This window comes from Falco rusticolus, chromosome Z, assembly GCF_015220075.1.
Source record: "Falco rusticolus isolate bFalRus1 chromosome Z, bFalRus1.pri, whole genome shotgun sequence".
Lineage (NCBI taxonomy): Eukaryota > Metazoa > Chordata > Aves > Falconiformes > Falconidae > Falco > Falco rusticolus.
This window is the reverse complement of record NC_051210.1, coordinates 24,271,546-24,285,164: the sequence shown is the minus strand read 5'-3', so window position 1 is coordinate 24,285,164 and position 13,619 is coordinate 24,271,546. Positions and strand designations below refer to the sequence as shown.

The window sequence follows — 13,619 nt, the reverse complement described above, 5'->3', positions numbered from 1 at the left end:
CTTTTAACACATGCTTTGTGCATGAAGGGTATCTCTGACATTATCTTCATCTTTGCTTAAGTACTGGTTTCTTGGTGGTGACATTCGCACACCCAAGCTGCTACAGGCAGGGTATTTTTGGTTAGCTGGCTGGGTACTGTCACCAGCGAGTAGATGGTGCTGGGCACCACAGAGGCATGCAGTGCCTTCTGCACCTGCAGAGGGACCAGCAGGGAACTCTTCAGCCTCGCTCGGCCTGATCCATGAGAATGGAAACCTGAGCAATGTTTGTCCAGGCAGATGGAAGATTTCCTGCGCTTGTGCCTGCTGGGAGGGGTGGGCAGGTCACGGACAGGCTGTGTGCTTCTGCCTCACCCTGGGGCACCCTGTGCTGGGCACTGGGGCTGTGACATACACAGTGCATGTCCTCAGCCACCAGCATAGTTTCTTCCCACCTCCCCAGCTTCCCTCACGTAATCACTGTCTCCCCCCACCTCTCTTTTCCAAGTACAAATTTCATAATTTAAGAAATTCCCAGATCCTACATATCCAAAGTATAATTACGCTAAACATCCTGGATATGATGGCATTTCCGTAGCAATGTGGTATTTTAGGAAGGAATGTATTGCTCATGTGTACAAAAAAAAAAAACCAACAACAAACCCATAAGGTTTGCTTTTCAGCTACATATACCAAGGCTTAACAATCAAAAAGTGTCTCAGCAAATACAAGCAAACTGAAAAAATATATCACTAATAATATAATATTGATCAGGAATGTCTACCAAAGTCAGTGACTTCTTATTGGCTTCGAAGTCTTCCTCCCGCCGTAAGGGCTGGCAGCAATCCCACCGGCACAGATATTGTCTCAACCTGCAGCAAAACAGCAACAGCTGTTTCTCAATCCTGTATTTTTGCTGCACAAGCACAGTCACAAAGGTGAGGTCATCAAGGCAACCAGGCAGCAGGGATTAGGGGAGAAAGTAGATGCACTATGGGTATAAAGCTCCATCAGAAAAATCCCTCTTGTCACGAGTTATTTCTTTTAACAGATACCACTTCCAAATCCCTCAAATCTGGCCAACAGCTCAGGTCAAAAGCTGCTGTCAGAAGTGAGGCCTCAACATTCTTACGGCTGAAGCAAAGTTAAGAGTTTTTAATTACTATGGTTATAAAAATGGACAGATTTTTCTAAATTCCTCTTTTTTCCCCTTCCTGCCTCTCTGACACATATGTCAATAATTGAACCTGTATCTCTGAAGAAGTTAAAATAGAAAGCAAACTTTAAAACATATTCATTGTAATTTGCCATTTCTGAGGTTGATGCTGGGTAGAAATTAGAGACTAGGAAAGTTTTTAACAGGTACTGTTTGTTCAGAGAACTCTTCACATACAAAAAAGTGATTGTAGTTAGTGAATGCTTTTCTTTTTTCTTAATAATCTTTCATTTGAACTTATTTACAAGCGTGTTTTGAATGTTCAATTGTCTTCTATAGCCATGTCATTTCTGCTGCCTTTAAAAAACACATTTTTCATTTGCTGCTCTGATTATATTGCCAGTGTCTGATGCAACTTTGTTCTACTGCTAAATTCAGAGACACAACTTCAAAAGTAAAAACATGTGCATATTAACAGTGATAGGAAAGAATGTTGATCCAGTGTTATTTGCATTTAGAAAGTTGTACTCTTTACCTATACTCAGGATTACTATGTCCTGTTTAGTACGGACAAATAAACACCTCTCTTTAAGTATTCACTATTCTTAGAACTATTCACTTCCTCGGATCAGTATTACACTGAATTCATGTCAGGAATAGGCTTTTCATCAGTTATGCTGGTTTTCAGTAAAAAAAAAAAAAAAAAAAAAAAAAAAAAAACCAAAAAAAAACCAGTTATGCTGGTACAGTAAAACTCACCTGAAGTGTCTTCCTTTATGCAGGGGTGCACCTTTGAAATGAGAAACGCAAAGCTGCTTATTAACTTTATGTATCTTTATTAACTCACTAATTGTTATGAAGCCTGTCAGCAACTTGAAAAAGCCCTGGAGAAAGATAAAGAAGATGAAGGCACACAGCTTTGTAAATTAAGAAAACCCCAACAACTTTTGGAATACGAGAACGAGACATTCTTTGGGAAACTGTGATGTTGCTGGTTTGTTAGGCGACACTGAGAGCGCGATGCGGGGAGGCACCCCGGTAACACCGTAAGCGCAAAGGGCTGCCCGAGCCCGGCTATAGCGCGGTGCACCTGCTCCGCAACTGCAACCCAATCAGTCCAACAGCTTTTAAGGCGTCGAATTTAAAACGTCGGGTTTGACTGGAATTAGATTTCTATCCCTACACACACACACAACACGGTCAGAGGGCTGCTGCCACACTCGGGACGAGCGGCCGGGAGCTCCCAGAGCTGAAGCCAGGGAAGCGCCGCCCGGGCCGGGCACCTCCCGCCGCGCCGCTGCGAACCCCGGGCAGGCGGAGGAGGGGAAGGAAAAAAGAGGGAGAGAAGGGAGCGACCAGCAGGGGGCGAGAGAACCCACTCAAGCGGACAGGCACGGTGTGTTGACTCAGCTGCTTTGGCTCGTCCCCAGCTCAGCCGGCCGAAAAAGCCACGACGGGGGCAGTCCTCCCGGGTTTCCCTGCTGACTCATGCCGGGGAAGCGTTCCCTAAAAACGAACACGAGCACTCTCTGGAACTGGCCTGAGGCTGAGCTTAAAAGCCTGCACAGCCGTGTCGCTGCGGGACGGGCGGCGCAGCTGGGCTGGGCTCCGCAGTGCGAGCCCCGCGCCCCCGCCGGGCCGCGCCCCCGGGGCTTCCACAGCGGCTACCGGGCGCACATCGTGAAACACTTTCGCGGGATCAGGGAATACCCGGAGGGGGGGCCGTGGCAGAGGAGTCGGCGCCGGCCGCCCTCGGAGAAAGGGCTCCAGGTGCTCCTCGGGGCGAGGGAGTCAGCGGGGCCGTGCCTCCTTTGGCCAGCCTTCCCCGATGTCCCGGGCATCCCGGTCCCCGGTGCCCGGGACAGCCGGCTGCCCTGTCAGCTAGGCTGTCCCCACGGCAGAGCAAGTGCCCCTCATCTGCGCTCCCCTCAGCCTGCGCAAGCAAAGGGGCTCTCCGGGAAAAGTCGTTTGTAAGGTGAAACGTTCACCAGGAAAAATCTGTAGGTGGCACAGGGACAGTGGTGACCGCTGTCCACCAGCTCCTGCGCTAGGGTGTTAAAACGATGCACTAGAGATGCCCCTGCGACCTGGGTATGGAGGGTACGAGCGTCCACCCCAGGCAGTCCCTCTGCAGGTGCCCTGAAGCGCCTTGCCTTGCCTTTGAGAGAAAAAACGCGTTACAGCAATAGCTCGTGCTGAAGGTGTATCCCACACAGTCATGGGGAGGGCTATTCACACTTTTTTCTTCCAAGATTAGCTGTTTTGGAGGTGTTTTGTTTGGGGTTTTTCTTGCTTCCATTTGTTTTGGTTTAGGTTTGGATACCGCTTTTGATTATGCCGGTTTTCTTTTTAAGTCAGTGACACAGCTTCAAGTCTGAATAATTATTTATTTGCACTTCTGGAAAGAGGTGCATGAGACGTCCAAATAAGCCCCAGTTATGGAATTGGAAACCTTCATTTCCGTAGGCGTACAGGTACATATATGAAGCCAGCAACGATACGAAGCCCAGCACGAGATAAAACAACGTCTAAAGACACCATGGATAATCATAAGGGTAACCAGACAGTTCTCTTCTAGTGCTCCCGAAGCACCAGCATCCCTGTCTTCAGATCTGCCCTCCATGGCTTGTAGGGTCACGTAGCGGTGCAGGAGAATTAACCTTTGGCTTTTTCTTATACAGTCTTTTGTGGCTTGATCATCTTTCTTCAGATCGCCGACTTACCGCGGGCATCCCCCTACAATTTCAGCCTCTGTAACCACGACGAGATACAAGAGGATCTCCTAAACGGTTTGGATCCACACAGGACCTTTAAAAATGAGGTTGGTGGTTTCTCTGGTGGCATCGGAGGGAAACTGTCGGGACGGCATTGCCTCCACGATTTTACCTTTGACCGCCGGCAGCTACTTTGTGAAAATCTCGATTAGCAAGCCGGGAGTTGGCTAGTTTAGTAAACCTGTGCCTGTGAAACAGGACGGGGAAGTTTTCTCCTACTCTCCTCCGGGGACCTTCCTAAAATGTGCTTCGCTGAAGCTGGGACTGGCAGGGACGGAGAGCAGGAGCCCGGGCGGCTGCTGCCAGAGCGCTACCCGACTCTTCCCGGCGCCTTGCACACCCGTAGGACTGAAAGTCGCTTGTGTAATGGTTCACCGACGCTGAGGATGGTGTCACGGTTCCAAAGGTGATAAGCGGTTTAGCAGTTACTCGGATGGTTCACACGCGCAGCCGGCGCTTAGCGGAAAGACCAGGCGGCGGCTGTCGGGACGGCGCACGGTGCGGGCAGCCCCGCCGCTGGCTCGGGCGGAGCGGCACCGCGCGGCACCGCCCCGCACGGCTCCCGCAGCCGCCCGTGCCCCGCGCGGCCCCGAGGGCGACGGGTGGCGGCGCACTGGGGCGCTGGGGACGTTTATGATGGGGTGTTGGAGGCGGGCTGGCAGCCGGAGACGGCGACGCCGGGGGCCGTGGCGTTAACGAGCATCCCCTGTTGTTGTTTCCCTCCAGGAGCTACAACTCGATTTTCACACCTGCGAGGACGCGCTCTCCCCGCCGGCGGGTCCGCAGCAGTCCGAGGTTCGCCCGGGTGCACGCATCCCCCGGCGGCTAGGTGGCATTCCCTTTCCATGAAAAAAAAAAATAAAAATGGTGGGGGGAGCGTGAAAAGAGAGGGGAAAGGGGGAAAAGGGGGGGGGGGGGGGCGAGGGACAAACAGTGGGAAGCGGGGAGAGGGGTGTAGGGAGAGGGGTGCAGGGATGGGGGTCAAAGGGGTGGGCGGGCAGCCTTTTTTTAAGGGTGCGTGGGGAAGCGCTGAAGGGAGCCGGGATCGCGGGCTGGCGGCTCCGGCGGGGCCGGGGTGGTGACCGGCCGTCTCCCGCAGGGCGCCCGGCGGGCAGAGCGGGCGGCCCGGCTGCTGGAGTGCTTCCTGGAGAGGGCGCGGGGCTGCGGGCAGCGGCCGTCGCTGTGGCGGAGCACCCTCCACATCGTGCTGCGACACTGCCCCGGCTACCGGCCGCCACAGGTGGGTGCGGGGCCGGGGCCGGGGCTGCCCTGCCCTGCCGCGGGGAGGCCCGGGGCAGCGCCGGGAGCTCCACCGCGGCCGGCGGCGGGACGCTAACGCGTGTGCGGTGGCAGGGCGCTGCCGCCGGGGAGGCGAGCCGAGGCCCGTGCGACGAGAGCAAGGCCCGGGAGCTGATGGCGGTGTGGAGAAGCTACATCAATTTGGGATAGGTGGCTTCTGGGGGGTGGCTTGTCATTTTTTTTCTTCGCCGCCGGACTTTGCTGGATATTTATTGCCCGCCATCGCAATGAAGTCATCCTGCGGGTTGTTGTTGTTGGGTTTTTTTTTTTTTTGGGGGGGGGGGGTGTCCCGCCCTATATAATTTATTAAAAATAAACCAACAAGCAGTGACCGTCTTAAGTACAGAGGTGGTTCGCGCGGGTGTCCGGGTTGCGCCGTCGGAGGCCGGTGCATCGGGCGCTGTGCGGGCTCTGCGGCGGGTCTTCCCCGCGGCCAGCGCCGGGGCCGGCCGCTTCTGCCTGAGGGGAACGGGGGGCGGGGGCGATCCCCCCGCAGAATAAAAGGTAAAGTCGCGCGGTGGTGGCTTTAGGGAGCCTGTGTGGGGGCGGTCGCGGGTGACGGCTCTCTGCGTGCCCGGGGCCCTCGGGTGGGGGGCCTGCCTGGCGCGGACACTCCCCTCCTCGCTCGCGCCGGGAGTAGCCGCGTCCGCCGCGGGGCCGCAGCAGGGCGGCCGGGCAGCGCCGACCGCCCCGGCAGCGGAACTCTGCCCGCCGCAGGGACCGTTTTCGGCGGCGCGCGGCGGCGTCAGGGGGCGGAGCGCCGGCCGGGCTGGCCGGAAGCGGTGGGGGGCGCTTCCTGCGGGCGCACGGCGTGCGCGTGGGGCAGCGATGGCGCGTGAGGGCGGCGGGCTGTTCGCCGGGTTCCGCGTGCTCGGCCGCTTCAGCGGGCACGTCCCGCACGTCCTGCGCTACCATGGCCGCCACCGCGAGTTCTATCTGGCCACCGCCGTCGGGCGCAGCGTCCACACCTACAACGTGAGTGCCTGGCCGCCGGCCACCCTGTTGCATGCCCCCGCCGGGCGGGCCTGGCCGCCGTTGGGCCTGAGGGAGGCCGGGGCGGGCGCGGGGCAGAGGCGGGCCGCGCCACGACCCTTCCCCCACTCACCCCGGCCCCCCTCACCCCGGCCCTCGCCGCCGTGAGGCGGGGGCCTGTGAGGGGCCGCGGCGCCCCTGTAGCGCAGGCCTCGGCGGCAGGCGGGGCTGCTCGCCGGCGGGCGGCTGGAGGAAAGGAGGCGGCGGGGTCTGCGGGCCGGAACGGGCCGTTCGGCCGTGGGGGCACCGCTGGCCAGACACAGTGCGCCGTGGCAGGCGGGGCGCATCCAGGCAGCCGAGCGCCCAGATGCTCAAGCTTTTCCTTCGCTGCCAGACAAACCAGAGCTCCCCCGCGGTTTCCGTAGCTGTGGTTTAGCGTTTGAGAGCGACAATTTTGGGGAGCAGTCCCCTAGATCGTATTAAGACTTCTGTGTGGGAGCAGAGGAGCGTAATTCTGTTCTGCAAGATATAAGCTTCTGATAATGTCTCACCTCTTGCTGTACGATAAAGGCATCTTCAGTGTATAGAAGCAGTAACAAAGCAGAACTGAATCGAGTGATTACAGCGAGCAGCAGACTGCAGACAGCAGTAGATCTTGTACATTTATGGTGTTTTTTTACGGTTTGCTCCTGTCAGCCTTGTCCACAGATGCTGAACTAAAATAGTAGTCATCATCACTAGGCACAGATGACAGTAACTGAAGCAAATTCTACGTGAACAGAGATAAAAAAATAACATAGTGTGATTGTAGTGGAAATAAAGTAGAAGCAGAGGTGATGTGGAAAAAAAGTTGGCCAAGCGCTGCCAAGTGTCTAAACATGCACTTAGCTTCCTGTGCTTTAGGATAAAATATATTAAGAGGCACAATTTACTCTTGTAGTATCGTCTTTTGACAGATATATTGTTCCCTTCCTTTAGACCCACTGTGGGCTTTCCTGTAGATATTGTTGTAAACTAAGAGGCATAACTTTTCTGTCTTGTGAGGCATGCAAATTCCTTATCTCACCTGGGTTGTTTCCTACAGTTTTGAATTTCTGTTTATAACAAATGCAACCAGTTACTAAAAATGTCTTTAACATTTACATTGCAGGTGAAGAAACTTGGTATTGTGGCTGTGAGTAAGTATACACAGATTGTTCATTCCGGTTTTTTGTGTGTTTTTTTTTTTTTAATGCATCTGACATCTGCACTTGATTCTCAACTAAAAAATGGAAAATTAATTATGTGTATTAATATTTGCACTTAAGTAGGTTGAACGGCGTCTCAGAAATATGGGATATCAATTTGGGAATGAGACTGCTGTTGCAGCTGTAATTTAGTTCTGTTAGGGATATACCTTGTGAACCTCCTGTTCTTGTCATCTTGCTCTTACAAGAGCACCCTTAGGCTTTAAGGACTGAGCAGTGAAGAAAGCTGTTAATTCCAGATACCTTTTTTTTTGTTGGTTTTGTGGTTATTAGAAGGTTGTGTTACAGGAGGAAAATAATCACAAGAACAGAACAGGTATGGATGGGACCAAAAGTCTTCAGGGAGTGTTAAAAATTGGCTGGACTGCTGGATACAAAGGAAATGAGTTGGTGGCTTGACATTCGGTTGGCAACAAAGCATAGTGCCCTAGGTGTCAACAGCAGTGCCTATGTTGTTCATATTCAGCACCTTCACCGACAGCCTGGGTGATGAGGCACATGCGCTCCTAGTAAAAATTTGCAGAAGATACAATGTTAGGAGCAGTAGCTCACACCCGGAGTGGCAGAGCTTCAGTCTGGGGAGGTGTTGCAATACACTAGGCCTGGGCCAACAGAAACCTCGCCCAGTTCAGCAAGGGCAAGTGCAGAATCCTGCACCTGGTACGGAACAAGCTGGGAACTGACTGGCTGTGTGGCATCCTGCTAAAAAGGAGCTGGGGCTGTGCTGGTGCCAGGTTGAGCATGGACCAACAATGCAGTAACTGAATAAGGCAAGCTGTGTACTGAGCTGCATTAGGAATGTGGCCAGCAGATCCGGGAAAGCTGTTACCCTCCTGGGCTTGGTGTTGGTGAGGCCATACCTGATACGCAGTTAGTGGTTGGCCTCCTCCCACTGCTCCTCTTTCAGGAGCGATGCTGAGGAACTGGGGTGTGCCAGGGGCCTGCAGCACACAGCATGAGAACTGGATTTTAGTCTTGCAAAGGGACAGATGTGGGGTGACCTAGAGGCAGCCTGTTACCTGAAGGGCAGTTATAAGGATGGCAAGGCTAAATCGGTGGTGATGGTAGTAGGCAGAGTAACAAGGGGCAACAACCACAGATAGCAGTTTGAGAGGTTGGTTCTCTGAACTTTCTAATTGGGGTGTGCTTAAAACTGTCTTGGCCTAAGCAGACTTCCACACAGCTCATGCGGAGTACCAGCTCTCTGTAACCTGATTGCAGGCCTAAGTCACTTCAGAGGATCTATGGGAAGATGTCTGATGTGTTCAAACAAATGAAACCTCTCATTAAGTGCAGCCTTTTTTATGTTCTTAGTTTAATTCGTCCTATTGAAGTTGCTGCTGTGCGTTGATGTAAATTTGTATCGTAGATGCACTCCCATGGAGACTGGTGTTTTCCTGTGCAATCATTAAGCACCTTGATTTGCATTTTTATATTTCCCTAAATTGAGAGTATTTTTCCCTAGAGTATTTTTTTTTTCATTTCAATTTTGTACCACTTGGGACCAGACCAACAGCCTCCCAATGTGATCTGGAGCTTGGATGCTTTTACAGTTTGAGCTAGTTAAGTAACAGATCTCATAGTACTCTTCCTAAACCAGTCACAAGGTGGGGAGTGAGATGGATTCTTAGAGGGTGAATTCCTGATGTCTTTAGCTGTAATCAGGAGACAGGTACAGGAGTGTATTACTAGCTTCCAGGTCTGCAGCATGGCTTAACCTAATAGGCATTGCTAATGCTGTGACTTTTGATGTATCATGTTTCCAGTCCAGTGGCCTCAGGGGCTCTGACAGTCTTCGTAAGTGTTAATGTTGGGATAAATTCTTTATAAGCCTTCATGAAGCTAACATGTGCCTTCACCTACAGTAATAATTCAGTAATTTATTGTTACGTGTTTTTCAAAAGAACCACCATGTGATCTGTCAGTCTGATGTTATGTTGTTACTGGTGTGATGTTATTTATGGTAATAGTTGCAATCATTTGAAATGTGTGTGTGTTTCTCCAAGAAATTCAACAACATTCAACAAGAGAGCTTTCTCAGTGGGTCACCTGGCAAAATAAATAAATAAAAGACTGTCAGGCTTTCTCTTGTGTTATGAACCTGAAACTTGAACTTTTCTTTTGTTTGATTAACAGGTAATGCTTTGCCAAGAGAGATTACATGTTTGGCTGCAGACCGCATGTTGATATTTGCTTCATATGACAATATTCTCCATGCTTTTGCCAGGAACAAAGAGGTTTTTATTAGTTTAATTATTACTTAGTAGTACAACACAGTTGTGTATGTTTGTGTTTTCAAGACTGGTAATTTCCTACAAATGTCTATTTCTGTAGATGTTCAGTAGTTTCAATTTTAGGGAAGCAAAACCTGTGGAAGGAGGAATAAAGAGCTTAAAATAGGAGAATGTAAGAGCAAATTCTGTAATAGCTGACCTGTGTTTTATATATTAATTATAATAACAATGTAGTTACCTAAACATAAGAAAATTGTTATTTCACATAAATGAAATAAATTGACATTAAATCAAGTAATTAAAAATATTTAGTTAAAGTATTTTTACAACAGTTTTAAATTATCAGAGAAAATTTATATTCCACTTAGTTGTATGGCCTTTCCATGTATTTTATTTAAACTTGTTGCTGATGTGTTAGCTGTGTTATGTTAATATGATATCCTACCTGAAGAGGTTATATTGAAAACATTTTTATTTTGAACTTATAGGTGGTGCATACCTATGAAGGTCACAAGGCAAGGATACACCTTCTGCAGCCTTTTGGTGATCATGTCATCTCTGTGGATGTTGATAATGTTCTTATTGTTTGGAATATACAATTAGAAGGCAAGCAACACTTCTGTTACTGCTTGATAGGATAGCTGCTACTTTATAGGAATTGTAAACATTCAGTAATTTTTTAAAAAGTTTTTTTAAAATACACATGTTCAGAAATAGCTTACTCTTAAGAAAAAAAATCCTTAACTGCATAATCTTCAAACTGTAATGTGAAGTCCTAATCCTGCAGTAATTTTTCATGAATGGATCCTGCACCACATGCAGAGACCCAGTCAGATTCCATATAGTGTAGAGAGATATGCTGATACGGAAATTGCATTTCAGTGTTCCATTTTCTGGTGAAGACGGTGGTACAGCATCTTTGGCACCATCTCTGAAATCCTGTAGTTCCTTGATATTTACCAGTCTGGGTGAGACTAAATTCTTAGGAAAAATACTTTGTTTATGTCAGCATCTTCTCATGCCATTATAAAGTGCCTTACAAAATCGTGCTTCAGTGCCCTGAATTTTTTTCTTTAGAAAGCATTCTCATTGGTTTGACCAATGTAATTCCCTAAATGCGGGATCTTGAAAGTGGCTGTAGACAGGCTTTAGAGATTTGAAGTTGCTATAACAAACAAAAGGCATGCTAATCCAATGAGTTGTTTTGCTCAGGCAGGAGCAGGAATCCTTCAGAAAGATATAAATCACTATGGTTTTGCCAGCACTGTTGTACTAGGTAGGCTTATAGGGAAAAAAAATATACCTTCAAGCCAACAGATGTTATAATGTAAAGAAGTTTAGCCTGTCCTGTTACACATTAGCTAATCCTTTAATGCAAGAAACACTGGTTATGGGATTTGTACAGAGTAAACATCAGTTCTACCTTTACATTTGCCAAGGAATAACAAGCCTGCAGATTTGTAGGGATAGGCATGCTAAAATTTTTCTTACTTTTTTGCAGAGGAGTATCTTCAAGTGGATTTTGATAAGGCCACTTTTGCAGTTTCAGCAATTCTGCATCCCAGCACCTATTTGAATAAAATTCTCCTTGGGAGTGAACAAGGGAGCTTGCAACTATGGAATATAAGATCCAAGTAAGATTTTTAATAACTTGGATACACTTCATGTTCCAAGTAGTTTGATAAGCAATAAATAATACTTTTAAGTAAAGTAGGTTTTGAACATGGAGTCTTTTACTGAAACCTTTGGCACAACTTTTCTGTTGGTCTGTCTCCAGGAACAAAGAATGCTGCTGCTCCCTGAATGCTGATGACTTTCAAGTTGTGTATTGTCTATTCAACCTGTAAAATGTCAGGAATTGTCCGGGATTTTTTCTTAATTACAGTTTTGTTTGGGTTTTTTTTTTATTTCTTGGAATCACATAGCTTTCCCATGAAAATAATTAAAATAGTAGTAAATGCATGTTCAGGCCTTCTGCCTCCTGTCTTCCAAGCTTAATTTTTTGGTTGTTGTGGTTCCAAGAAGTGCTGGCAGGTAGTGTGGAGGTAATTCCTAGTATTTGATCCTTATACTCAAATAAGAGATGTGTAGACATGTAGTTGTATCTGAGCATGTCCCAGTAGAGCACCATCCATAATGGCAGTATTTCATGCCTACTGCAATCAGCTCCTTTTCTAACTTGTGAAAGTTACAGCTACAGTAACTTCCCTGCATTTTAATGTGCCTGCTGCAAGTAGGTGTTAACTCAGCTTGTGTAGGTCAGTGTTTCATTCTAATAATTGCTGTATACTTTTAGTGGTATCACTGCTAGGGTTCTTTTGTTTCATAATCTAATGTATTGGAGATGCTGTATATGCTATGTAAATCAGGAAGTACGAATAACCTAAAAATATAGAAAAGTAAATGTCTCGTAGTACTGATGTCTCTTCAACGCCTGTCACAGCATCTGAGGTGCAGTACATCCTAGATGACAAAAAGTCTTGCTTAGATGGCTTGGCTTCTCTTATGATTGTGTAAAAACTTATGGGACTGTAACTGCACTTTAAGCAATGTTTCTGGGTTAAGGAATATATTTTTGACTGTTCCCTACATAGATAATTTTGTAGATAGGTATGGGCAAAATTAGACAAGTAAATTGGAAGAACTGAGGGGAAAGTTTGATGGTCTCTGGGAAGAAAAGGAGGGGTGGTAACACATGGCTGCTAGCAGTCATTCAAGAATGGCAACCTATGTCTGTGGTGATGGAATAGTTTTTTAATCATGTCTGTGCTTAAGTACTGTCTTCATAATTTCACCTGGAATGTACTGCATGACTGCCTTGTCGATGAACAGTCTTGCTTCACATTTTGGCTGTTACCATTTCTGAAAGAAACAGTATGGGGTGTGTTAGTAATATGTGTTAGTATCTTCATTTAAGGAAATTACTCTGCAAATGAAAGATTTGTTTTTATTAAAAGTTGGACCAAGACTGAATTTTCTTATTGATGTTAAGAATTGTGAAGAGATTTGTTCAGAGCAGAAACTCAAGGGGAGCAGCTGACATAGAAGGGGTCTTCTCCTTATTTCTGTTATGTAATTATGTCACCCTTGCAGTATTAATGCATGACACTAACTTTTTCAATAAAAATTAACCATAAGTTGTATTCTTAACCTTACTTGGTATTATCATGGAGTTTTTTTCCCTTCTAACTGATTTGCAGGGACAGAAAGCTGATGTACTTTTCTGTGCAAGTGCATATAAAGCAGCCATTTTGTTGTGGAAAATCCCTAAGGGTAAACTAACTTACGTGTTTTGTGTGTTGTTTTCCAGCAAACTCTTATACTCGTTTCCAGGATGGCATTTAGCAGTCACAACTCTTGAACAAGTTAGTATTTTTAGCATCTTATTTTCTTATATGACTGGTCAAGAATAGCGTGCAAAGTATCATTGTTTAGAATTACAGCAGTAAAGATGACTTGTGTTCTTTCAGGTAATTTTAATAACCCTCTCTTGAGCATATTAGACATTGAAGAGAGGTAGACTTGAAGGCTTAATCTCTGCCCTTCCTCTAGTCCTAGTTCTGTTGCATTTAGTATCTTGGCTGGTTTGTGTTCATTACATCTGCAGTCTTTAATCACTGAATGATGTAATGGAATTCACAGAAACAGTCTGTTTGCAGGACGCATGTGTATTGTGTAACTTATTGTGGTTGTTTGCTAAATTTATTTTGCTTTGGATGTTAATAAAATACAGATTTTGCTGATTCAAGGAAAGATTTTTCTCATTGTATTTGCTGTATTTTTGTAGAGATAAAAATTAAGTAGAACTTACTGGTAGCATTGACAGCTTTGAAAATGGGCTGTAGTTGTCCTGGGTAAAACTTGTAAATATGAGGATGTGCGGCAGGTATATGTCTACCAGGACTACTGAAAACTTGAGGTGGGGTGTTTTTAAAAGAAGTTCCAGCTTCTAGAAACA

General features: G+C 47.4%; 2 protein-coding genes across 2 annotated transcripts in view; both read left to right on the top strand.

Annotated features, from left to right (window-relative positions):
- The first annotated feature begins 2,623 nt into the window (after positions 1 to 2,623).
- Positions 2,624 to 5,458, top strand: LOC119141471. The gene is made up of 4 exons (XM_037373841.1): positions 2,624 to 2,905; positions 3,846 to 3,956; positions 4,371 to 4,704; positions 5,009 to 5,458. The coding sequence occupies exons 1-4, from the start codon at positions 2,624 to 2,626 to the stop codon at positions 5,356 to 5,358; spliced, it is 1,077 nt and encodes a 358-aa protein (XP_037229738.1). The 3' UTR covers positions 5,359 to 5,458.
- A 542-nt stretch (positions 5,459 to 6,000) lies between these two features.
- The window catches only part of WDR36 (WD repeat domain 36), a 28,712-nt gene continuing 21,093 nt past the window's right edge, over positions 6,001 to 13,619 (top strand). The window contains exons 1-7 of the mRNA XM_037373840.1: positions 6,001 to 6,183; positions 7,331 to 7,358; positions 9,564 to 9,664; positions 10,150 to 10,267; positions 11,163 to 11,295; positions 12,972 to 13,063; positions 13,507 to 13,547. Coding sequence (XP_037229737.1) covers positions 6,037 to 6,183; positions 7,331 to 7,358; positions 9,564 to 9,664; positions 10,150 to 10,267; positions 11,163 to 11,295; positions 12,972 to 13,063; positions 13,507 to 13,547 — 660 coding nt within the window. The 5' untranslated portion in view covers positions 6,001 to 6,036. The remainder of the gene's footprint in view (positions 6,184 to 7,330; positions 7,359 to 9,563; positions 9,665 to 10,149; positions 10,268 to 11,162; positions 11,296 to 12,971; positions 13,064 to 13,506; positions 13,548 to 13,619) is intronic.